This window comes from Manis pentadactyla, chromosome 15, assembly GCF_030020395.1.
Source record: "Manis pentadactyla isolate mManPen7 chromosome 15, mManPen7.hap1, whole genome shotgun sequence".
Classification (NCBI taxonomy): Eukaryota; Metazoa; Chordata; class Mammalia; order Pholidota; family Manidae; genus Manis; species Manis pentadactyla.
In genome coordinates, this window is record NC_080033.1 from 18,944,191 (window position 1) to 18,966,626 (window position 22,436).

Consider the following 22,436-nt stretch of genomic DNA (forward strand, 5'->3'; position numbering starts at 1 on the left):
GGCCCTGCGCCTCCCCGTGACCCCAATCCTCCGCCAGCCACTCAAAGGCGCCTTGTTCTTCATCCAGCCCCCAGACAAAAGTCCCTCTGTCTAAAAAGACGGAATTGGGGGGAGGGGGCACCCCAACCAGGATGATGTGGGGGCCTGCGCAGACCCTAGCCAGAAGGAATGCAGTGAGGAGGAGGAACAGGAGAGGGAGGAGGGAGGGGAAGGGAGCCTTGCACAGAGGCCTCATCCGGACGGGGAGGCAGCCCCTGTGCCAACACCCACTGCCTGGACCCAGGCATCCAGCCCCCCTGGGAAGGCGCCGGGCTAGGAAGGTCTGTCCGGTGCTTAGGAATCAGTTTCTCGCCTCCCTAGAGCTCGATGGGGGAGAGGGTATAGTCTAAGGTCCGGCAGACGCAGCCCCCACCCCTACTCCCCGGCACCCCCCACGCCCCCTCATGACCTTGTCATATCAGTATCTTCTGCTCACCCTCAAACTGTGTCAACAGCGACAAGTGGCCTGGAAGGGGACTTCAGATCTCCCATAATCTCCACAATCCCTCCTCCAGGCACAACACAGGACTGAAGTAAAAGAAATTAGGTTATGACACCAAGCCATCACTTCCCACCCCCCACCAGACGTAAGCTCTGCTGTTGAAGCCCCCAACCTTCCCCCTTGCAGGTCCTTTTCTGAGGGGCAGGAGACTGGAGAGAGCGCCCTCCCCCGATGTGAGGGGCAGAGTTCCATCCCATCCTATTCTCCTTCTGCCTCACCTGAGGCTGCCTTAACCTTTGAGTGGCCAGGGATCTCTCCTGTCACTGAGGAGGGAGGGGGGCTGTCTCTTTAAGAGCAGGAATGGGGTGAGTAGCTCCTGAGCTTTAGGGAGTCTGAATTGTTCTCTACCTGCCCGGGTTTGCTTAGGGCGTGGCAGCTGCAGATAAAGGCAGGACTTGGGCTTGGCAGCCCCACTCTCTCCCGGAACCTCCACACAACCTGGGGAGCCACACAGGTGAGCGGCCAGGGCCCCCTCCCTCCAACTTGACCCAGTCCCCAAACTATCCCTTCTCCTCCCCTCACTGCTCTCGGTAAAAGACCCTAGAAACTTCCCCTCAAGGGAGGTAGATGAGAGAAAGTGTCCTCCTCTAACGTGGTCCTACCCCCATCATTCCCTCGGGGGGCTGGGTGAGCTGGCTGGGTAAGGGTAAGGCCCACAAGTGGGATTGGGGTGTCTGGGTAGATCCGAGGTGTCTGAGTGGACCAGAAGCATCTGGACTGGGGTTTTCTGGGGAGACAGGGTAGAGAGGGGTACCTGGGTGGGTTGGGGTATCTAGGTGGGCCAGGGCTGGCTTGGGGGCATCAGAGTGAATGGCAGGTGACTGGGTGGACTTGGGGTGTCTAGGGATTGGGGATACGTGGGTCCTAGAGACCTCTGGGAAAAGTGGGTGGTGGTTCCCTGGAAGGTATAAAAGGGGAATTGGATAGGAGATTTCGGGGTGTGGGGAATCATTCTGCACACGGCTGAAGGGCCCAGCCACTCTCATGGAGCAACGGATGGGAAAGCAGTCCTTGCACTGGTGTTGGGACCCCCGGGGCCAGGAAAGAGCCAATGCGGTGGGCAGAGCCATCTTCCTCCCAAGCTTTCACACCAGCTGCAGTCAGCTCCAGAGCAGCCCCAACAACCACCTGATGGGGAAAGTGAAGGCAGAGCCAGGGCCCCGGGCTTGCAGCAGCCAGTCCGTGGTGCAGGGGCTACAGCACCGCTGAGACCCCCCATCAGTCTCCCCTGTGCTGGGATGCTGAGGATGGGGAGTCAGGGAGCCCTCACTGGCCACCGGGTTTGGAGGAGCCCATGAAAGAGGCTTAAGAGCTGAAACTGTGGGTCCCAGGGGATGGTATAGGGCATTGGACTGAGTTCACAGGGGTTACAGGGTTGCGACAGCAACGTGGGATCATCATAGTGCCAACTTCATCAAGCTGCAAAGGTACGAGTGAGCGCAAGGAGATGAACACAGTGCTGGCACGGGGGAAACATGCAATACTATCTAGTTCTTACTACTAGTATTAGTAGCATCGCAGGGTGACAGCCTCACAGGGTAGCTTTAGACAATGGGTGGTCGTTCTACAGACCTATGCCCAGAACCACGGGGCTGTCCTGCCCACACACCCACACCAGCTCTATCCCAATTTTAAGGGTCTTAAATACCTTAGTAATGCTCCCCAAAGCTACAGGCCCTGTTCCTGCATGAAATGAATGCTTCAAACTAAAATTATGAGTTCAGCATGTGGGCTTAATGAGGGAGCCAAGAAGATGCCCAGGACCTGGGGTGGGCACAGGAAGGTGGAGGAGTCTGCGAATGTGCAGGAAACAGAAATGGGGCGGGGGTTACATGGAGGACCAGGGCACTGTCTCCGGCTGTGGACGGGCACCTCCGCGGGGACACAGCTGGGAACGTCAGATGGCTTTTTACCAGGCTGAGGGAGGCTGTGTGTTTTGCTGTTGGTGTAATGGAGGATATAACCAGTCACTCCGGGTTGAGGATTAAAGGAGTGAGAACACAGCAAGGTCATGTGGCAGTGCCCAGCACCCAGTGCCCAGCACAGGGTGGATCCCAGCAAATGTTAGCTCTTGCTATCAAGATGTTGACAAGGAGTGCGTATGGTGGTGGGACAGGGGCAGGGGGGCACACAGAGACTGGGAGCTTATGGCAGGCACACAGGCTGGCGGCAGGGTGGACGCACACCCGACCAGGAAGGGAATGAGAAGTGCGCTTCATGCTAGGCGGGCCTACCCGGGAGAGAGGAAGTGTTTGCTGCCAGGAGGAGCTTGGCAAGGGTTGGGGTAGGGGCAGCGGCTGGGCCTGGGGGGAGGCAGGACCAGAGACTGGGGTGGATGGGTGAAGGGGCAGAAATGGAGGGCAGGAGGGACGGAGCATGGGGCTGGGGCTGCAGCCAGGCTGAGCCTTCTTCCAGGTGTGGCCCTGCTCCCCCATCCCAGCCTCCAGGTCTGTCTTCCCCGCGGCCTGCCCCGAGCACCTGAGGAGCAGCTCGGTCCCCTGCCCCGGCCCAGCCCAAGGTCTGTGAGGTCTGGGCAGGGCAGGCAGGCTCCGCGAGCTGTCTTTGGGAGACACTCCCAGGAGCCCGGGCCTCCTGCCACCTGGCTCCCAACACCCCACTTCCCAAAACACCCTGAGGCCCTGAGAGGCCTGTGTCAGCAGCAACTCTGCAGAGCCAGGCTTGTTTCAAATCCTGCTTCCTGGCAAGGTGACCCTGGGCACCCACGTTCACCTCTCAGAGCCTTGGTTTCCCCATCAGTATGATGGGGACAACAGCAGGCCATGCCTCTCTCATTTGGTGGCCAGGGCAATTCCCTTAGAGCCTCTAGTGGTGCCCCTGCCCGTGGTGAGTACACTGCTCCCACATCAGGCCTGAGTTTCTCACCCAGCCCCCGCTGCACCCCGCACTCCTCCTTCTCAGCCCAGTGAGTTCCTCCAGCCTTCTGCCCCGGGGCAAGCAGTGTACCCTGGGTGGGAAGCACAGTAGGAGGGCATTGGGAACCAGAGGCACTTGGCCTGCATCCCTACTAAAGCTGACTCCCCCCACCCCCAGTCCCAGGCCAGCGATCCAACATGCAAGAGGTGGTCCTGAGCCTGCTCGTCTTCCTGGCAAGTGAGTGTCCGCCTCCTGGACTGCCTCTCCCCTGAACCCCCTCCACTGAACAGTGGCCAAGCCCTGCCCGCCTCTCTCTCTTACTTTCTGTCTCCCCTCCGGGGTGGTGCCTCTCAGGATAGCATCTCCTTGAGGGTAAGAAGTGTCCCACTGGTGATTTCAAGGGACACACCTCTTCCAGCAGCAGTTCATACAGCTATAAAGTCACCACCTTGGTGTCTCCACCATGACACTGAGAAGACTCAGGTGCTAAGTGATTATGCAGCAAGTTACCAAAACCCTTTGTGCCTCAGTTTCCCCATCTGTAAAAATGAGGACAATAATAGCATCTACTTACAGAGAGTCTACTTGTTGTGAGGCTTAAACAAGTTAGTATCTGAAAAGCACTTAGAACAGTGCCTGGTACCGCGTAAGCACCAGGTGTTCGTGCTTTCATTATCATTAAAAACGATCAATCTCCCTTTAACAAAGGACAAACCGAGATTAGATCCCGGGCCAAGGCAGCCCACTGCTTTGAACCAGAATTTAATGCAAGTCCTTTGCTTTCATTGTATTCGTTTGTATCTGTTACATTGGCCTTGATTGGTATTCCATCCAGGAATGTAAAGTTCCATTTTTAAATAAAGTGTATTAAGTTTATAATTAATTAGTAAGTTGCTTTAAAGGGGATGGTGAGCAAACACCAGGAAGGGGGTGTGGGGGTAGGCGTGGATGTGGCAGAATCAGGACACGAGCTCTGAGAGTGACCAAGGAGCTGATGCTGTCTGTCATCTTGACAAGAACACTGCTTTGTTTCTGCAGGAGGTGCGGATTAGCCAGGGGTCTGGAACCATTAGGCCCAAGGGCGGCCAAAAGCCACCGATCTAAACCTATTTCAGGAGGCAAAATGCTGCGTGGCTTGCAGGTGTGGGGCTGAGTTGGGGAGTCCACATCTCTGAGATAGGACATGCAGAGACAGCTAGCTTGGGGCTGGAAGGCTGTGCCCCTGGGAGGTGGGGAACTGTCCCGTGGGGGACCCCAGCCGCAGCCCCTGAGGCTCTGTGGCCCGCCAGCATCACCATCTCCTCCCCTTCCATGCTTCTCCCCGCAGGCCTGCCTGCCCTGGATGCCAATGACCCAGAAGGTGAGTTAGGCTGGACTCCTTCCCGAGCCCACCCCCAGATTCTTCCCCAGGACCCCTGCCTCCCAGCTGGATTCATGCCCTGGCTTCATGTTCATTTTTCTTTCCTTGCAGATAAAAACAGTCCCTTCTACTATGGTGAGAGCTCGCATCACTCCCTCCCCCACCCCTACCCTGCCCTCTCATCTTATTTTGTGCCAAGTGCCCCACACAGGGTGAGGTGAGGGTCTGATGCGGGTGAAACAGGGTGAGGACAGGAAGGGTCTAGGACGGGACACTGCACAGTGGACACAGTGGATAAGGGAACGAGTGCCAGCCTGGTCCTCGGGTAGGTTCTCTTCCGGCAAGGTAGTCAGACACACACAGGGAGGCAGGACAGTTCACACAACGCTGCTGTTATGGTTCAAATCAGCCGCTAGAGAAGGCCTGACTTGAGAAGATGCCTTGAGGAGGTGAGCTATTTGGCCCAAGTGCTCTGCGGCCACGCGATCTGCTCCCGTCGCTCCTCTGTCCCCACTCTTCCCACTCCTCCTCACTAGTTCTGCTCCGGCCTGCTGGCCTCCCTGCTGTGCAGAGACACAGCAGACACACTCCAAGCCTCTGGAATCAGTACCTTCCGATCCCTCTGCCTGGAATGCTTCCTTCCAGATAGCCCCATGGCTCCCTCCCTCACCTCTCAGGTCTCTGCTCAAATGTGGCCCCTCCAAGAGGCCTTCCCTGACTACTCTCCCTAAAAGAGCCACCCTCTGACTTTCTGTCCATTGGTCCTGCTTATTTGTCTTCAGACCGCTTATCTGCACCTGACCCTCCGTGAAACCTCTTGTCGTTTGCTCATGTGTGAACCAGAATGTGAGCACAGGAGGGCTAGGGGTCTGTCTGTTTTCTCCACTGCTATATCACAGGTACCCAATGCCTATTCGCTGAGTGGTTGGGGTTTGGATGGGGAGGATGCAAGTGGGCACTGAGGGCCCCTCTGGGTTTCTCCTAGACTGGCACAGCCTCCGGGTCGGGGGGCTTATCTGTGCAGCAGTTCTCTGCACCTTCGGCATCATCGTCCTCATGAGTAAGTGGAGGGGCTGGCGGGGGCATGCGCAGGGCAGGGCTGTGGGTTCCTTCCTCCAACCATCCCCCTTCCCCTGGACAGGTGGGAAATGCAAATGCAAGTTCGGCCAGAAGCCCAGGTAAGACAGGTTTCCAGCATGCCTGTCTCATGCTAGGCAGACACCTTTCAGGGGTGAACCAGTTAGCCACTAAGGTTTCCCTGGTTTATTCTTCAGAGCCAATAATCCTCAGAGGGCCCCAGATTCTGAAAACCTTTGTTCCCTGGGTTGGTCCAACCCAATGATGGAAAAAAATTATCAGGAAGCTGTGTATGAGCAAGTGGCCTGAGGCAAAGGACAAATGGGGTGGACCCTGGTCTCATCACTTTTCTTTCCCTAGCCACCGGCCAGGGGATTCGCCACCTCTCATCACTCCAGGTAATACAAGGATGGGTCGGGGCTGAGGGGAACACAGAATGTAAGGTGTATGTGTGTGCACACAAGTGTGCGTGCAAACATGCTCTGGGGAGAAAGAATTTGGCCCTCTCTCATGGCTGACCCCATCACCTCTCCCAGGCTCTGCCCATAACTGCTGAGGACAGATCAGGCGGAAGGGCACAGAGGGCCTCTCTCTTTCTCCAAGCCCTGTCTCTGCAAAGGACCCTGGACTCCAAGATGGAATTCCCCCTCCTCTCCTCAGCCTGCCTTGCCAGGGCTTTGCCACGGCTCTCACGGGAGGCATCTTTTTGTTCCACTTTCAATCTAAAATGATCTTGCCTCCTACCCAAGTAGCCTCAAGATGCCCTCTGTGTGTGCTGGGGTGGGCTTTGGGGAGCCAGGAGAAGGCGGACACACACCGGGGGCTGGCACAGATGCTGGTAGCTGAATCCCTTGCTAGGAAAAGCCCAAAGGCCTATCATACCTGGTGAATGGCATGGGGTCCACTTCCAGCCTCTATGGCCATGAGAGCCACATGCACAATTCAAAATTTTCTAGTAGCCAAATGGGGGGCCCTTTTGAGACCGAAAGTGAGCTCTAACCAGATGGAATGCTGGACACTCGGGTAGACACTGGGACTATCCCAGGAAAACTGGGGTGTGGGATCATCCTACCATGACATGAGTACCCAGATAGCTTATGATTTTAATAGTAAGACCCCTACGACCCTCCACTCACCCCTGAGACTCCACCTTATTAGGAAGATCTTTCTAATACCCAAATGTCCCTGTGAGACCTTTAAATAATTTCCCAGGATACTCCTTAATAGAAAATGGTCATACGGTGTGAAAACCTCTGAGGAGCCCCAAACTCCCTTAGTTCTACACTAGGTCCCCAAGAGCCAAACCATAAAATTCCTGAAACCCTTCAAAATACCCCAAAATACCTCTTACAGTGCCCTAAGGCATGACCTCAAGACACCCACAATAAACCTGTGACCTGTCCCCTAGTAATGCCCTTATATCCCTCAAACATCCCATGAAGTCCCATAATCATGAGTTCACTGTCCTTAGAGACTTCGCCAAAGCTCACCAGGGGCAGCCAAAATGCACTCTGGAACCTGTCCCCTCCACTGTACTGCTTCTGGGACATCACTGCTCCCCTCCCCCAAGCCACTCAGGGGACACCCTTTACCAATGACCCCACAACAACGAGTGGGGCGAGTGCACAGCACGTTTATTGAGCTCATACACTTTCCGTCCTTGCTCCTGTCACTCACTGGGGAGGGTCCCTGCAAAAAGGTTCTGCTTTTCCTTCCCCCGCGCACGCGCAAAACGGATGGCACGCTAGGCTTCCCCCTTGGCAACAGGCACTAGTCCAAGCAGCAAAGGAAGTTAGTAAGCCCTGCAGGGCACACCGCCCAGCGACTGGTGACGTCATGGAGGAGGGTACAAAAAGCGATTGGTGGAATTGAGTTTAGAGGGAAGAAGGAAGCTGTCTCTTCTGTACTTCACAGGGAGCAGGAGGGGTGGGACTGGGTTGAGAGGGGTGCTTCCAGACCTCATGGAGCTCTGCACATTGCCCCCACTATGACTTCTGTATTCCGGCTCCCTTTAGTGCCCTAGCCTGAGCCCCTAAGTCACCCTTGGTGGGCAGGTATCTGCCCCCCAGCAAAGATGTTGCTTAAGACTGAAAGTGCAGCTCTTGCCTTAAACTTGGCCTGTGGTCAGTATCTCCCAGGAGCAGACTTCACCCAAGTACGGCCAGGAGTCCAGACAGGGGGATGTCCAGAAGACTAGGACTCCACACAGCAGCTGTGTCCACGGTCGTCTCAGGCACTTAGGTCTAACTCATGATGCTGGTAGATCTGTGTGGGGCCCTTGAAGCAAGCTGCAAAGAGGAAGTGTCTGCCCGCCATGGTGATGTGAGCGAAGGCACGGGGGGCCACCAGGGCTGGGGGCCCCAGCTCCTGCAGTGGCTCCAGGAGCCCCTTGTCAGGCTCAAGATGGAAGACCTGGCTGAATGCAAAGTCGCTGCCCAGGATAGCCAGCTGGTCCTTGGCAATAAGCAGTGGCTGAAAGACGTGGGCACCCCGCGAGGGAAGTTGCTGCAGCGGCCGGAACATGGAGCCATCCCAGCGCATGACCTGCAAAATGTGGCTGCTGCTTAGGGCTTGGGGTCCATGAGGGCTGATGGTCCTCTAGGCTTCAGAGGACTTGGATCAGCTTGGAAGCAGAGGCCTATAGGTCCCCAAACTCACAGCAGCCTCCTCGGTCTCCCTGCTCTCCTCCCTGTGCCTACAGTCAGCTCTCCATACTGACACCCCGTGAAGGCCTGAGTGAGATCATTGCCGTCAAGGCTCAGAGTGCTTCCCCTAACACACCTCACTCAAGAAAGAGAGTGCAGGAGTGGGTGGGCTGTCAGCCTTGGGGGTTCAGAGTGTCATCAAATGTAAGTCCTGGAATGTGCTGGAGTCATAGAATGAGGGTTTGGGGGTAGAGTCAGAATCTTGGGGCTGGTGTCAGTGTTGAGGGATGGGAGCGGTTTAGGGTCAGCCAGCCTTGAAGGGTCGCGGTCTTGAAGTCAGTGCTGGGATAGGATCAGAGATCAAATATCAGTATGTTAGGTGGTGTTGAAGTGTGAAGGTTAGCCTTTGAGGCTGGGTCAGAGTTTGGTGAGCAAAGTGGGGTCAGCACTGAAAAATCAGCCCTGGCTGGGAGTAGTCTCCACTGCCTGCCCCACCTGACCGGACCCAGCCTCACCATGGAGTCCCCGATGTAGCGTGTCAGGCACAGGAACACATCCCCACCAGCCTGGAAGTGGCGTGTGGCATAGACATCCTCAGCCTCGGGGATGTCTGTGCGCCTCTCGAAGCGGCCCCCAAACCAGTGGAAGAGCACCGGCCGCTGTGAGGCGGAGGCCAGCAGCAGATGGGGCCGGCCGTCCAACTCGAGCGCCTCGGCATCCGTGTCCCGGTGCCAGGGGTGCAGGCTCTGGCGCGGGTAAAAGCCTGGCCCGTCACGGCACAGCAGTGTGGTGCTGCCTGCCTTGGAGGCATCAGCCACCACGAAGCAGGGCTGCCCATCCAGCCACAGGAGCTCGGCGTCATTGGGCCGCAGCAGTCGCTGCGGGGCCAGAGCCTGCATCGGGGCCAGACGCAGGTCCGGGCTGGGCCGGGCCCACAGCTGGGAACCTCCCCACAGGCGAGCAGCCAGCACAAAGAAGCGCAGACCCAGCACCAGCGGCTTGCAGGACACCACTGAGGGCGCTGTGGGGGAGTCAGGGAGCAGGAGGGCAGGTCAGGCCAGCCGGGCAGGCCACTGGGCGTGTGGGAGGAGGCAAGGAGACCTCACCTGACAGCTCTTCCTCAGGCCGGAAACGCTGCAGGCTGTAGTCCCAGGCGAGGATCAGGCAGCGGCCTGCAAAGGGCTGAGCCAGGATGATGTGAGGCTCTCCTTGGTAGGAGAAAGTCTCCACGCCCAGAGCTGACTCCCCAACCGTCTGGAACCAGGACAGCTCTGGGGGTAGCAGGAAAGAGTCAGGCAGGCCTGGGGGACCCCAAGGGTCCTTATAGCTGAGCCTCAGTTTGCACACCTCTGAAATGAGGACCTTCATGGCATCCACCTCAGAGGGATGGACAGTAGAATCTCTTTGTCTATAGATGAATTAACTCCCAACAACATGGTAGTACTTTATTTTCTAAGCTGCATGGCATCATCAAATAATTGCTTAGGAACAACAACTGTTTGAATATTTGTTAATATTAATATTTATTAACCCATTTAACTTTGCAAGATCCCTATGAGGTTATTATATCCAATTTGCAGTGAGGAAACTAAGGCTAAGAGGTATAAGCAGCCAGTTGTCCAGCAAAATCCATCCTTCCCATCCCTCATGAAATAGGACTGGAGCCGGGCACAAAGCTGCCCAGCCAGAGGCTGCATTACCCCAGCAGCACCCCCTCCATGTCCAGACCAAGTCCCCAATGGGAAAAGAGCAGTGTGATGGGCATAACGCTCACCTTGCTGCATGGAGATGGCTTGGCCTAGATGGGATCTCCTTCCCCTTCTCCCCATGGACTGGCAGATGGACGTGCCATGTCTTGGTTCCAACCATGAAAACCAAGACAACACCCAGGGCCTGCCCTACCTGACTATACTGCTCACATCAGACCCTATGTCTTCTTTAACTCATGGTATTTTGTGCTGTAACATCTTAGCTTTTACGGTAACACGGTACTGAGGTTGCCCAGTGCGGAGGTGGTGGAGCCAGGCAGTCAGCTCCAGGTTATAATATTTCATTGTACATGCCAGGCCCTGTTTCTTGGTGCCAAGGTTGAAGCAATAAGCCAAACCACCAAGGATGCCCCCACAAAAGAGGATCTTTTAGAAATGTCCTTCAATAAAGTCCACTCTCCTCTCTGTGGCTTTCAAAGTCCTGCACAATAAGGCTTCTGCTACCTTCAGCCTCATCTGTGTCCTTTCCTTTAGTCACTTCCCCATGTCAGAACTGCCTGCCTTTGATCCTCAAACAGGACAAGCTCTATGCTGCCTCAGGGCCATTGCACATGCTGATCCCTCTCTCTAGAGCACCCTTCCCTCTGTACTTCACTTAGCTGAATCCAGATCTAATGACACCTCTTCAGAGAAGACTTCTTTGATGCCCCAGGTGAGGTAGGACTCCCCACCCCTTAATCTTCCTCATCACTTTCTATGTTTATCACAATGCGTAGCATGCAACTATTTGTGCAATGTTTTATTTAATATTTGTCTCCCCACCCCCAGGACTGTGAGGCCAGGGCCCAGGGCTATCTTGGTCCCCACAGTGAATGTGGTGTGGATCTCAGTGAATGTTTGTTAAATTACTGAACACAGAGTGGCCCCTAAGTTAAATGCTCTTGTTCTATGAGTCCCACATACTAAAGATATGTCTTGCACTTAGCTAGTAACTATTAGATATATAGACAGTTCTTAATAACTCTTCTTATTACATTAATAGCCTCCAGATTTGACCTCAGATGTCCACACCTTCAGGAAGCCCTTCCTGGCCCCCCTCTGTGTCTGGCCCTTGTTCTGGCTCTGGGCTCCTGCAGCTCCGTAGGCTTTCCCCATCCTGGCCCTGAGCCCGCTGGGACTGTCTCATCACTGCTATGTTCTCTGCACTGCCCAGTACCTATAAAGGTACCAAAATATATTTATGGACTAGCAAAATGATCATAGAAAGTGTTTTAAAAATGGTCATTTTTGTATTAATAACAACAATGAGAGTGAACATATTTATAAGGCCCTGAGCCAAATCAGGTGTGGCTGCATTGCTGAATCTTCATGCAATCCTATGTCACCATTTATTACTTCAGTTTTACAGATGGGGAACCTGAGGCTCAGGAAGGTGACGCTGCTTGCCAGGCAGTGGCAGAGCAGGGAAGGAGGGGGACGCCACAGCCCAGCAGCCATTCCCCTGATCTCCCACCTTCTTCTGGGAGCCCCTGCTGTCCCTCCCACCCTGCCAGGAAAGCCCCCACCTATGGCTCTGCACTTGAACATCTTGGGGTCGAGGTGGCGGAGCTGCATGTGGGCCAGGGCAGCAGGGCCAGCACAGGCCCCGGTCCCCACGCTGGCGTTCACGGTGGGCATCCACTGCAGCAGCCAGAGGACACGGCAGTCACACTGGAACGGGTTCCCGCGGAGGTCCCTGGGACAAGAAGCCGGGGAGGGGCTTCGATGTGGCTTCCATTCCCCCCAAGAGGTCACACTCCCTGTCTCCTCCCCAGGCAAGCATTCAGGATGGGGCCCCACAGGTGGTATGCAAATATGTAAGAACCACTGCTGCCATATTCATTGTGCCAACCAAAGTGGGCACAGATAGCCCTCCCCTCTCAAGTGGTCCCCAGTTACCTGCCCCCCAGTCCCCTTAAGCCTCACACATGAGTCAGGGTCTCCAGGCCTCGGAACAGGAATCTGGGGAGGGTCTCAAGATGGTTATTGGCCAGGCTCCTGGTGGAGGGAGCAGAGGAGGAACCGTTAGCAGCTGCCAGCACCTGTGTCCCTGGGTGATGGGCAGTGGGGCACCTGTCAGGGCAGGCTGGTGCAGTGGGGGTGAGCCTTAGGGGCACGCACAGGTGGGTGAGTGAGCGAAGTCCTCTGAGAGCATTCTTAGAGATGGAGCCGATCTCATTGTCCTCGATGAAGCTGCGAAGGGAAGGGGCTGTGAGGGGGAGGCTGTCAGCTTCCTGCTGTGGCCCCTCGGTGCTTGGGGGGATCACCCCGTGGAAGCCATGGCTGCCAGAACCCCCCACACCTTGCATGATCCCAAGGGAGGCCTTCTCAGGAACTCTCCTCACCAGGTCGCAGCCTACAGTCCCGGAGCCAGGAACCCGACCCTATGGTCACGTCAGCCTCACCACTGTCCCCACGATCACCCATGCCAACACTAGCACTAACATCTCCACCAATACTCACCATCCTCCATTATGACCAACACTTGTGCCTCTACCTCTGTCATCATCCCTAGTGCCGGTAACTGCCATTGTCACCCACACCACCCCATGGTCACCACCCACTCCCACCAACACCAATGCCAACGCCTCCTCACCAAACCTTACCCCAGCAGCACCTATAAGCATGTAACACAACAGCCTTCAAGATCGGTGCCAAAATGACTGCCACCATCATCGCCAGCACGGCCACCATTTTCCAAAGCATCGGACAAGCACTAGTGTTGCCAACACTGACACCACCAGCATAATCCCAGTGCTCATGTCTTCACCAGCACCAGTACCACTACTGCCACAACTTCCATGCGCCAGCACCCCCACCATTGCCGCCAAATCCAGTCACAGCAACACGGCCATTATATGACACCAGCATCCGCATCTACCATTGGCCAGAGCCAGCAGCGTCACCAATACTGTAAGTACCAGTGCCCACAACCCCAACACTAATGCGTCCACCATTGGTACCAACTTCATCCCCACACTGTCATCTTCAATAACTCCACCCCTTCTGTGAGTAGCAGGAACAGGACTGCTACCACCATTACCATCAACACCAAATCAACACCACTGACAACACGATCCTACTGTCACCACCAACGCACAACTGTTGTACCATTTCCACCACCATTGCTACCACCGCCACTTAACTCAGAGCTCTTTGTTAATTTGAAACATTTCCCTTCTCTGGCCTCTTTGCACTCTCCCCAGGTTCCCGTAAGTGAAGTGGGACAAGAAACAGTCTTGGGATATCCAGGCCCTTTGTGGGTCTTGAAGCACAGAGAGGTGAGGCGAGCAGGCTGGGACTCCACAGCCGAGCAGGCGCCTTGAGCCCCCACAAGAGGCCAGTCTTCTTGCCCCTCTGGTGGGTACCAGACACTTCCTTTCCAGGGCCACCAGCCCCTACCTCCCTTTGCTCTGGGAGCCATGGAGGGCCTGTCTTCCTCTCCCAGGCCTCCCCACCACTCCTCCCCCACCCCCGGCCACACTTACAGGTACTGCAGGTGGGACAGGCCAGCAAAGGCGTCGTCCTCGATCACGGAGAAGGAGTTGGACGTGAAGAGGCTGGTGAGGGAGCAAGGAAGAAATGTTTCTGGAGTTGCTGCCCCCACCTGACCTTGTAACCTTGGCTCCCGCCCTTGGCCCGCGGGCGTGGAAGCACACCATGTGAGTATGTGCGCAACACAGCTGCTTTCACAGTCACACACGTGCACATACATGTGCATGCCCCACGTGCCTGTGCATGAGCCCCCACTCCCTTGGGCACGTCGCCGGCTTTGCTGGGCCCTACTCACAGTAGGTGTAGCGTGGGGACCCTCTGGAAGCTGCCGGCCTTCAGCTGGGTGACTCCCGTCCGAACAACTGAGCTGGGGACATGTCGATGGGGGTTGAGAAGAAAACCACTCCAGTGCTCCAATCCCATCCCAGAGCCACCTCCTGTCTGTGGAGACCCCAGACCCTGACTCTACATCCCAGGGGAGACAGGTGTTTGCTTGCTTTGCTTGGCAAGGATCCTGGTGGTCCTCAGCCCACCCCTGGCTAACCCTCTTCCTGGGCCCTCAGCACCACCCCTGCTCTTTGGTATTCCTTCCAAATCCCTGCAGCCCCCTTTCAGGCATCCCGACATTCTTTGCTGCCCACCTCCCAAGATCATGGAGGGCTCCTATTTCTTTGGAGACCTGGCACCCTGTCCCCCAGCCCTGGGGCCCCAGGGCTCCAAGCCCCACCCTCAGGCCCTCAGAGGCCTGACACTCACAGTGACAGCAGGGATGGGGAGAAGCTCTCAGGCAGGTCCAGGGAGCCCTCACACAAGGCAGTGTCTTTGGAGCAGGAGCAGCTCAGAGGACACTTCCCCTTTGGGGGTCTCCAGGCCACACCCGCCCCTGCCCCCGCCAGCAGCAGCAGGACCAGAGCCGCCCCTCCCATTCCCCCACCCCCACCGAGGCCCCAGCTTGCTCTGCCCGTACAGCTCGGCCCAGGCCGGGGCCACTACCTCCCCCAGGCCAGGCGACCCTCCATCCCGCCAGCTGGCACGCTCTGCCCTGGCTTCTCTCTCCCCTCTGTCTCCCTTTCAGTCTGTCCTTCCTGTGTCTCTCTGGTGTCCAATTTTCTGTTTATTTCTCTTCTGTCTTTGTGCCTCTCTTGTATTTCTGACTCAGTGAGTTAGTCTCTGTCTCTGTGTCTCTCTGTCTCAGTCTCTGTTGGCATGTGTGTGTGTGTGTGTGTGTGTCCCTCTGTCTGGTGTCTTTATTTCTCCTCTTCCTACCACACCACCCCCTTTGCAGCTCCTTGTAACTTTCTTCCCCTCCTCCCACGCCCCTTCTCCCAGGAGGTTTGGGAAAGGGACTCGCTGGGCACCGGGTGCCCCCGGCAAAGTAGGGTGAGAAGGAGGAGGGGGTCAGAGGCAGTAGGAAGAGCAGCCTCGGGAAGGAACCGGGCGGCCCCAGGGGAGGGGAGGGGCCGCAGGGGCAGGAGCCGCTGTGGCCACGCCCAGCCAGCCCCCTCCCCAGATTCCCCAACCCCCCCAACTCAGGGAGTCTGAAGAGGATGCCACCAGGGTGGGGACCGGACGGCTCAGCGGGAAGGAGGGGGGTGGGAGGAGACCACTGGGGGCCACGCCCAGCCAGCCCCCAGCCCAGCTCCAGGACGGCGTGGCGGGGCTGTCACCGAGGCCCGGAGGGGCCAGCGCCCGGCCAACTGCTCCCCCTGGTGGCCACACTCGGCAGGGCACCTGCCCTGCCCCAAGCCCGCAGCCTTGCTTGCCTGCCCCACATTAACCCCTAACCACCCTCTGGGGGTAGGGACCCAACTCAAGGGAAAAATGTAGGCGATGATGCCGCCCTCCTCCTCAGCTCTGCTTCCGTACGAGGCCCTGTTCTAAACGTTCATCGATCAGCTCATTCTGACCCACCGCAGCCCTCTGAAGTTGATCCTATTATGTGACTTTTGTAGATGGAGATACTGAGGACACAGGTCAATTTGAGATGTACGCCACCCAGCTGGGGCAGAGCCAGACTCAAGCCCAGGAAGTCAGCTCCAGGGCCTCCCTGCGAGATTTTGCACTTTCCTTGGAGATCAGAACTCATGGATATTGGTTGTTTTCATTTGGACTAAGCTTTTAGCAATTTGATTAGAGTCTGTCCATCAAAAAAGAGAAGCAAATGATGCTTGTTATCAAACTTGAAATAGTAGTAATAATACTCATTGAACACTTACTGTGTGCCAGTCTTTATGTGAATTTACTCAGTTCTTACAACAACCCTGTGAGGTAGGTGGTATTACTAACGCCCACCTTACAGATGGGGAAAACGAGGCACTAGACTGTTAAACAGTCTGTTCCATGATGCTGGACAGATCTAAACCTAACCACGCTCCTCTGCCGCTGAGGAAAACAGCCTTTCTCACCACTGCCACACACACCCAGAAGGCTCAGAGGGCAAGGGGCTTAGTAGCACCAACTCAGGCAGGGTCATACAGAGCTGGGTTCCAGGTCCAGTGCTGTGTGTCCCAGGCTGCTCTTTGACCTCCCTGATCCTCAGTGTTCCCATCTGTCAATGGTGCAGCCGTGACACCCACTTCCCAGATGTGTAGAGCACTCAGTGAGATGAGGGAGGCAACGCCCCCTGATCGGGGTTCAGTGCAGGGTGGGCACCCTGCAGTGGTAGCAGGCATGGGGGGAGACTCAACCCAAATGCTTGTCTTGCTCCTGCACAGCTCTGTGATTTGAGGAAGGCCCCACAGGTACTGGTCACCCCAGCTGTACAGTGGGGATGGTTTTCTTCACAAGGTTTTTGAAAACATAAAGAACTTTGTGCCAGGGACACAGAGGGGACACAAGCAGGCCTAAATCCATACTCACGGAGTGCCCCGCCCCACGGGGATCTCACTCCTGGACGACTACAGTGTTGATGAGAATGGCTGACTTTTCTGTGGTTGGTGTCACCTATTGTGCATCAGGCTTTCTTCCAAATGTTTTCCATGGATTATTTCAGGTGATTGTCCCAGCCACCCTCTGAGGAGAAACCGAGCCATAGAGAGGTTGAGTCATTTGCCCAACATCACCCCGCTAGAGTGGCTGAGCCACTCAGCTAGAGCGGTTGGCCCTGTGGGGAAGGGAGTGGAGGGCTGGCTGGAGCTGCCCTGGTGCCCCTCCCTGCTTGCCCCCCTTGCTCCTACATCACCCTCTCCATTGCTGCATAGCCATCAGGGTCATCATTGACCAGGGGCTGCTGGTGACTTGGGGTACAGGGCCATGAGGGGCAGAGGCTCAGACAGAGCTGGATGAGGGAAACTTGAGGCCTCTTGGTCCTCTGAGGCCCCAAGCACACATATGTGTGTGTCAGGGCCATGCCTAGGCCTGAGCGTGCGCATGGTCATCTCTGCTGACTGTCCTGCAGAGCCCCGTGTCATCCAGGTCTCTTCCCGGGTGGGGGCAGTTTCCGTCTTTAACAACAAGGGAGACATAGCTCCTCTCTGCTATAACTTGGTTTGCTTATCTCTAAAATGGAGCTAGTAATAAGATACTGTCAGTCTCAGAGACTTTGAAGCCCGGCCTGGGGTTGTACATACGACCTTACTGATTTCTCCACTTTATCAGATGGGAAACTGAGGCACAAAGCAGTCAGATGGGCTGTTCAAGGTCACACAACCAGGATTGGCAGAGCCCAGACCTGACCCCAGGTTTCTCTGTCACCAGGGCCTGTGAGTTTGGTCGCCCAAGAGGTGTGCTATCCTCCAGGGATCTTGGAGCCACAGGTGCTCAGAAAAGGGGAGGTTTGGGGTTAAAGACATCAAGGCATGTTTGGTGCTATTTCCTAGTATGTGAATACAAGTGTTTGGGCCTGTGTGAGAGCGACTGTGTGGCCAGCCATATGCCCTTTGCTTACACATGAGGGTGTAAACACAGGTATGTGTGTATCTGTTTTTGTGATTATATGTAAGAGTGGGTGGTTGTATGGCTGTGTCCTTGACAGTGCTTCTGCCTCCTGTGTGCCCCTGTAAACATGGCCATTTGTCTGTGTGCATATGTACACAGCTTGAGGGCCTTCACATCTCTGAGATTGTGTAAGAATGCTGATTGTGTGTGTTTGGGTTTCTCTATGGCTCTGTTATTCTGTGTGTGTCTGCTTCTGTGTTTGTATTATGTACAAACATATATTTGTCTGATTTTGTGCCAGTTTATCCGGGTCTTGGTTTTGTGTATGTGTAGTGTGCACCCCCGGGGGACCTCACTTACCATCAGACAGTATAACACACACGCTGAAACTACTGCCCCCAGAACAGCCCAGTAGTACTGACCAGGGCTCCTCAGAACACTGGGGTCAGGGGGCAGTGGGCTCCTAAGCACTCAGGCTGGGTGATCTTAGGCCCCAGCTGGGCCCAATTCCCAGGGGGCAGTGCAGAAAATCATTGACACCCATTGTCCCATCCCAGCTCAGAAGCTATCACGTGCATGTGCGCATGCATGAGTGTGTCTGTGATCCAGTCCTCCCTGCCAGCACCTCCTCACCCCAGCTTTCCCCCACGATGGCTGCCTACTGCTCCTCCATCTGAGCTGAGAGAGTTAACCTAGCAGGCCAGGGCGGTCTGGGCTGGGGGCCGCCCCCTGGCCCCCCTCCAGCCCCGGCTCCAGTTACAGCTGCTGGCTGGGGAGGGCAAGGGTGGGGTGGGGCTGGGAGGGGAGACTGCTGAGGGCGGCGCGTCCAGCTCTGGGCCAGGGGGTCCAAAGTGCTCACCCTGGGCACAGCCGAACGTTTGGGGGCCTTCTTTCCGCAGGGGACAGCCTGATTGGGGTGAGCGTCCCCCGCCCCTCCCCTCCAGGCCTCAGCCCTCACTTGGCTGGGCCACCTATTTTGGGAGCAGGAGTGGCCAGCCTGTGGCTTCCCAGGCAGGCCAGACCCAGGCGGAAGGGAGTGTGGTTGGGACACTGGGGTTCCCCCAGGGGTGGGAGTGTGGCTGCAACTCCTGCTGCTGCGTGTGCACCCTGGCTGGGTGTGAGTTTTGGACACTCACATGTGTAGCTCAGGCTGCGTCACTGTTTGGGGGCACTGGAGGCTCAGATGAGGGCTAATGTGTGTCTGACTGTTTCTGCCCCACGTTCTGTTCCATCCAGAAGTTTGGGGAGTGGGCGTTGTCTCCGTTCCAGCCCCGCTGCACATTCAAGTGTGAGTGTGTGTGTTCCTGACCCTGGCATCTGCCTTCTGTCTCCGTTCCACTGACCTGGGCCTCATGTCACTCGCCTGGTGTCGTCAGCTTGTGAAAGAAGTCATCCAGAGGCAGGCGGAGGGGCTGTTTTCCCCTGTTCTCATCACTTCTAGGAGACAAGGGTGGTCTTTCCCATGGGGGCAGCCCGTGGCAATGTGGTAGCCCAGCTGCACCCGGCAGGGCTGTGCGTGACCCCCGAGTGGGGGAAGGAAGGCTGTTGCCATGGTGGCTTGTAAGAGGCAAATTCCTCCAGGGTGAAGTGGGAGATATTTATACCCAGGGTCAGGCAGAGAGCGGGCCAGCAGCCGAGGGCAGGGACACAGCGAGCCCGCGGTGTGCAGGTGGGCCCCTGGTGCGTCCTGGCTGCTGCGTCCCTTACAGGGTGTCTGCTTCTCCACTGGGGTGGGGCCAAGGCCTTCTGCTCCTCCTGTGAGGGTAGGTCTGGGGAATCTGGGGCCTGTTGTGGGGAGGCCCCAGCCTGCAGAAGACCCACAGGCCGTGTGCCTCACCCTTGCGTTTCCTGTGTTGTGTTGCCGTATGACCCTCACTGGGTGGTGGGTTGTTTTGGTGATGCTGTGTCCCTGTGAAGCAAACGCACGGGATGCCCCTGTTTCTCAGGGTGGCCAAGATGGATGATGGATGTTTTTTGGAATTAAGGACTTGGACTGCCTCTTACTTAACCCCTTGGGTTCAGACCCCAATAGTGGAAGTAAGAGAGTGCCCGTTTCTTGACTCTTGGTGTTCCCCAGGACAATGGCATCTCTTGGTCACATCTTGGTTCTCTGTGTGGGTCTCATCGTGGCCAAAGCAGGTGAGTCTGGGGGAGGCAGCCCACTACTTACCTCAGCCCCAAGGGAGACAGGGCGAGGGAAAACCCTTCAGGACAACCATGCTGGAGACTCTACCCTAAATGGTCAGTTGGGGCACCAGGAAATGGAGGATCTTATATGGGCTCCAGTCACAGGCTGGCATTTGGGAGAGGGCACAGGATGTCTCAATTTAGGAAAAGTTGGAGGGCAGGATGGAGGCCTGCTCCCCATAAATATGGAACCATAGACAAACTGAGATGAGACCAGGAGCTGGGCCAATTGGGTGCCCACTGTGCCCCCAGGGCAGCGCAGAGAGGACAGCTGAGACCCAGGGAGGGTGGGCAGACTGCCCAGACTCTCAGCCGGGAAGGTAAAGCCCCAAAGGGTCTCTTTGTGTCCCTCCGTAGGTCCCTAGGGAGCATCCAACCCCTGATTTCTTTCTTTCCAGAAGCTCCACAGGAACATGACCCATTCACCTACGGTGAGGGAGGAGGGCATCCGTCCTGGGGATCTGGGAGGGCGGAGGGCCTGGGTTTGCCTGCGCTGTCCTCATTTCCCCTCCGACTCTCAGGGCTTATATCTGCCATTCTCCTCTCCCCCTTGATGTGGGTCCCCGACTCTTTCCGTCTTCATCTCCCCTTGCGTGTTTCTCACTGTCTCTCTGTACGTGTCTCGCCACTGGACGCCTGTCCCGCCGATCCTCCCTCTCCCTCCACCTCTCAGTGTCTCCGGCCCGCCCTCTGCTGCCGCCTGTCCCCTCGTCCTGTCCGTCACCCTCCCCTGCTCCCTGGTCTCCTCTCCCTGACCCGCCGCCTCCGTTTGCGCCCTCCTCTCACTGATTTCCCTTCTCCTCTCCTCCCCATCCTTCCTGTTTGCCTCCACCTCCCCATGCTTCCCTCCTGCCCTCACCCTCCTCCCTGCTGCCCACAGACTACAAGTCCCTGCGGATAGGGGGCCTCATCATTGCCGGGATCCTCTTCATCCTGGGGATCCTCATCATTCTGAGTATGTAGCCCCCGCATCTGCGTTTCAGCCCCAGCCCCGCCTTGTCCTTCCTCCCCCGCCTCCGGCCCGGTCCCTATCCGCGTCCTAGGTCCCGCCCCGCCCCCGTTCGGGCCCCGCCCCGACCGCGAGGCTCCGCCCCTCGCGCGGGAGAGCCCGGGCTAGAGCGCCACGCGGTGCCAGCCTGGAGTGGAATCTCAGCCTTGTCCTTCACCCCCGCCACAGGCAGAAGGTGCCGGTGCAAATTCAACCAGCAGCAGAGGTAAGAGGCCCCTAAGGGCTTTCGCTCACCTACTCCCGCTCTAGACGGGCGCTGGGGGTGAGGTGGGAAGTCCACTCGATCCGCAGCCAGAGACCCTTCAGAAAAAAGTAAGCACCTACTACGTGCCAAGTCCCAAGCCTGCTCTGGGGAGCAAGCAGGGAATTAACCCAGTGCAGGCGGTGGCCGTGGATTCCAACAGCCCCACAGATACAAAATCACAAAGTGTGATAAGTGCTGTGAAAGAGCCGCGGCGAAATGAGATCACCTCGCTCGGCGGCCCAGTTTAGCTCCGAGTCCTGTTCCTAGCTCTTTGATTCATCTTTAAATAAAAATTTAAAGCAACGCATGACTGCCTCCTTCGTGTGAAAACAGTTATAGATGTTATTATAAATAATAGCTAATATTTATTGGGTGTGTCCTATGTGCCAGATACTGTTTCATCTTATATAATGTTACTATATTATCAGAACCCCTTCTATGAGGGAGGTGCTGCTACTAACCTCATTTTACAGATGAGGAAACCAAGACATAGGGAGGGAAAGTCACTTGCCCAAGATCACTGAACGAGAAGCTGAGGGTTTCAGGTTTCTCACCTAGGCCACACCCAGGCAGTCTGCCAAGCCCCTTTGGCCATTCCTCCCCCACCAACTTCCAGTCCCTTCCCCGGCACTCCGGGAGGCACTCACTGACACCCTCTTGGAGCGCCTCCTGCTGCACAACTTAAACGTTCCTGGTTGCACCTGATTTTCCGGCAGCCCTGGTACCCCAGTCTCTGAAATAAGGGTTGCACGGAGGAGAAGGAGAAAGGGAGGGTGCGGGGGGGAGTCTCCCAGAAGCGGCTGCCTCTTCTCTTTTCCACCCTCCATTTCTTCTGCTTCTCCTTTCCCAGGACTGGGGAACCTGATGAAGAGGAGGGAACTTTCCGCAGCTCCATCCGCCGTGAGTTTGGGGAGACTTTGGGTGTTTGAGGGTGAGGGCTGGTTCCCAGAACCCCTGGCCCAGTCCGCCCCGGACGCGAGGAAGGGGGGGCTTGATCTGCAGCCCCAGGGCGGGGAGTCCCCTGCTGCTCCCTGCTGCTCAGGAGCTGGAGTGCCCCTCCTGACGCCCGAACTCTCTGTATTCCCCTCAGGTCTGTCCACCCGCAGGCGGTAGAAACACCTGGCGCGATGCAATCCAGCCAGGTCCTGCGGCTCTGACAAAGCTGGGGGTAGGGAGGGAGGAGGGGGTGCAAGGGCTGGAGGGCTTCCCTGCTTCTCACCCTTGTCACCCCACAGGATTCCCCGTCTCCTGACTCCTCCCACACACCACCCGGGAGCCCACCGCCCACCGGGACTGCCTCCTCCCCAGCCCTGTCCCACACACTCCGCTCTGCGGCCCAGACTTCCAATAAAACGGCTTTTTCCCTCTTGACAGCGTTTT

The 22,436-nt window shown here is 56.6% G+C and overlaps 3 protein-coding genes and 1 long non-coding RNA gene across 10 annotated transcripts; 3 read left to right on the forward strand and 1 right to left on the reverse strand.

Moving 5' to 3' along the window:
- Nucleotides 1–909: 909 nt before the first annotated feature.
- On the forward strand, nt 910–6,595 carry FXYD3 (FXYD domain containing ion transport regulator 3). Of its 4 annotated transcripts, none has more exons than XM_036928931.2 (8): nt 912–995; nt 3,599–3,652; nt 4,743–4,775; nt 4,887–4,910; nt 5,761–5,835; nt 5,917–5,953; nt 6,213–6,250; nt 6,389–6,595. In XM_036928931.2, exons 2-8 carry the CDS (start codon nt 3,613–3,615, stop codon nt 6,406–6,408), a joined length of 267 nt encoding a protein of 88 aa, XP_036784826.2. In that variant the 5' UTR covers nt 912–995; nt 3,599–3,612; the 3' UTR covers nt 6,409–6,595. The 4 variants fall into 4 exon arrangements, with proteins under 4 accessions (XP_036784825.2, XP_036784826.2, XP_057349410.1 ...); XM_057493428.1 differs by having other exon boundaries at nt 954–995; nt 3,593–3,652; XM_036928930.2 differs by having other exon boundaries at nt 910–995; nt 5,761–5,953.
- A 966-nt stretch (nt 6,596–7,561) lies between these two features.
- Nucleotides 7,562–19,276, reverse strand: LGI4 (leucine rich repeat LGI family member 4). Of its 3 annotated transcripts, none has more exons than XM_036928937.2 (9): nt 18,960–19,276; nt 14,036–14,107; nt 13,734–13,805; nt 12,367–12,438; nt 12,172–12,243; nt 11,772–11,941; nt 9,604–9,768; nt 9,013–9,518; nt 7,562–8,396 (listed from the first exon to the last, which is right to left on the reverse strand). In XM_036928937.2, exons 1-9 carry the CDS (start codon nt 18,968–18,970, stop codon nt 8,082–8,084), a joined length of 1,455 nt encoding a protein of 484 aa, XP_036784832.2. In that variant the 5' UTR covers nt 18,971–19,276; the 3' UTR covers nt 7,562–8,081. The 3 variants fall into 3 exon arrangements, with proteins under 3 accessions (XP_036784832.2, XP_036784830.2, XP_036784828.2); XM_036928935.2 differs by lacking the exon at nt 18,960–19,276 and adding an exon at nt 14,734–15,134; XM_036928933.2 differs by lacking the exon at nt 18,960–19,276 and adding an exon at nt 14,497–14,666.
- LOC118933958 (uncharacterized) lies at nt 12,365–15,955 on the forward strand. Of its 2 annotated transcripts, XR_008994183.1 has the most exons (4): nt 12,366–13,158; nt 13,452–13,605; nt 13,736–13,907; nt 15,693–15,955. It is a non-coding gene; the product is annotated as an uncharacterized LOC118933958 (long non-coding RNA). The 2 variants fall into 2 exon arrangements; XR_008994182.1 differs by having other exon boundaries at nt 12,365–13,605.
- Nucleotides 18,379–22,427, forward strand: FXYD1 (FXYD domain containing ion transport regulator 1). Its single transcript, XM_036928950.2, has 8 exons — nt 18,379–18,532; nt 18,853–18,904; nt 19,694–19,755; nt 20,202–20,234; nt 20,684–20,758; nt 20,981–21,017; nt 21,907–21,956; nt 22,147–22,427. The coding sequence occupies exons 3-8, from the start codon at nt 19,698–19,700 to the stop codon at nt 22,167–22,169; spliced, it is 276 nt and encodes a 91-aa protein (XP_036784845.1). The 5' UTR covers nt 18,379–18,532; nt 18,853–18,904; nt 19,694–19,697; the 3' UTR covers nt 22,170–22,427.
- Nucleotides 22,428–22,436: the final 9 nt, after the last annotated feature.

Bases quoted from the DNA above. Each gene is read 5' to 3' on its own strand.
- FXYD3 (XM_036928930.2), top strand. From the start codon at position 3,613: ATGCAAGAGGTGGTCCTGAGCCTGCTCGTCTTCCTGGCAA. The intron at 3,653-4,742 runs GTGAGTGTCCGC...TTCTCCCCGCAG, and splicing joins CCTGCTCGTCTTCCTGGCAA to GCCTGCCTGCCCTGGATGCC. The intron at 5,954-6,212 runs GTAAGACAGGTT...TTCTTTCCCTAG, and splicing joins AAGTTCGGCCAGAAGCCCAG to CCACCGGCCAGGGGATTCGC.
- LGI4 (XM_036928933.2), bottom strand. From the start codon at position 14,666: ATGGGAGGGGCGGCTCTGGTCCTGCTGCTGCTGGCGGGGGCAGGGGCG. The intron at 14,108-14,496 runs GTGAGTGTCAGG...ACATGTCCCCAG, and splicing joins TCCCCATCCCTGCTGTCACT to CTCAGTTGTTCGGACGGGAG. The intron at 11,942-12,171 runs GTGAGGCTTAAG...TTCTTGTCCCAG, and splicing joins CTGGAGACCCTGACTCATGT to GGACCTCCGCGGGAACCCGT.
- FXYD1 (XM_036928950.2), top strand. From the start codon at position 19,698: ATGGCATCTCTTGGTCACATCTTGGTTCTCTGTGTGGGTCTCATCGTG. The intron at 19,756-20,201 runs GTGAGTCTGGGG...CTTTCTTTCCAG, and splicing joins TCTCATCGTGGCCAAAGCAG to AAGCTCCACAGGAACATGAC. The intron at 21,957-22,146 runs GTGAGTTTGGGG...TATTCCCCTCAG, and splicing joins TTTCCGCAGCTCCATCCGCC to GTCTGTCCACCCGCAGGCGG.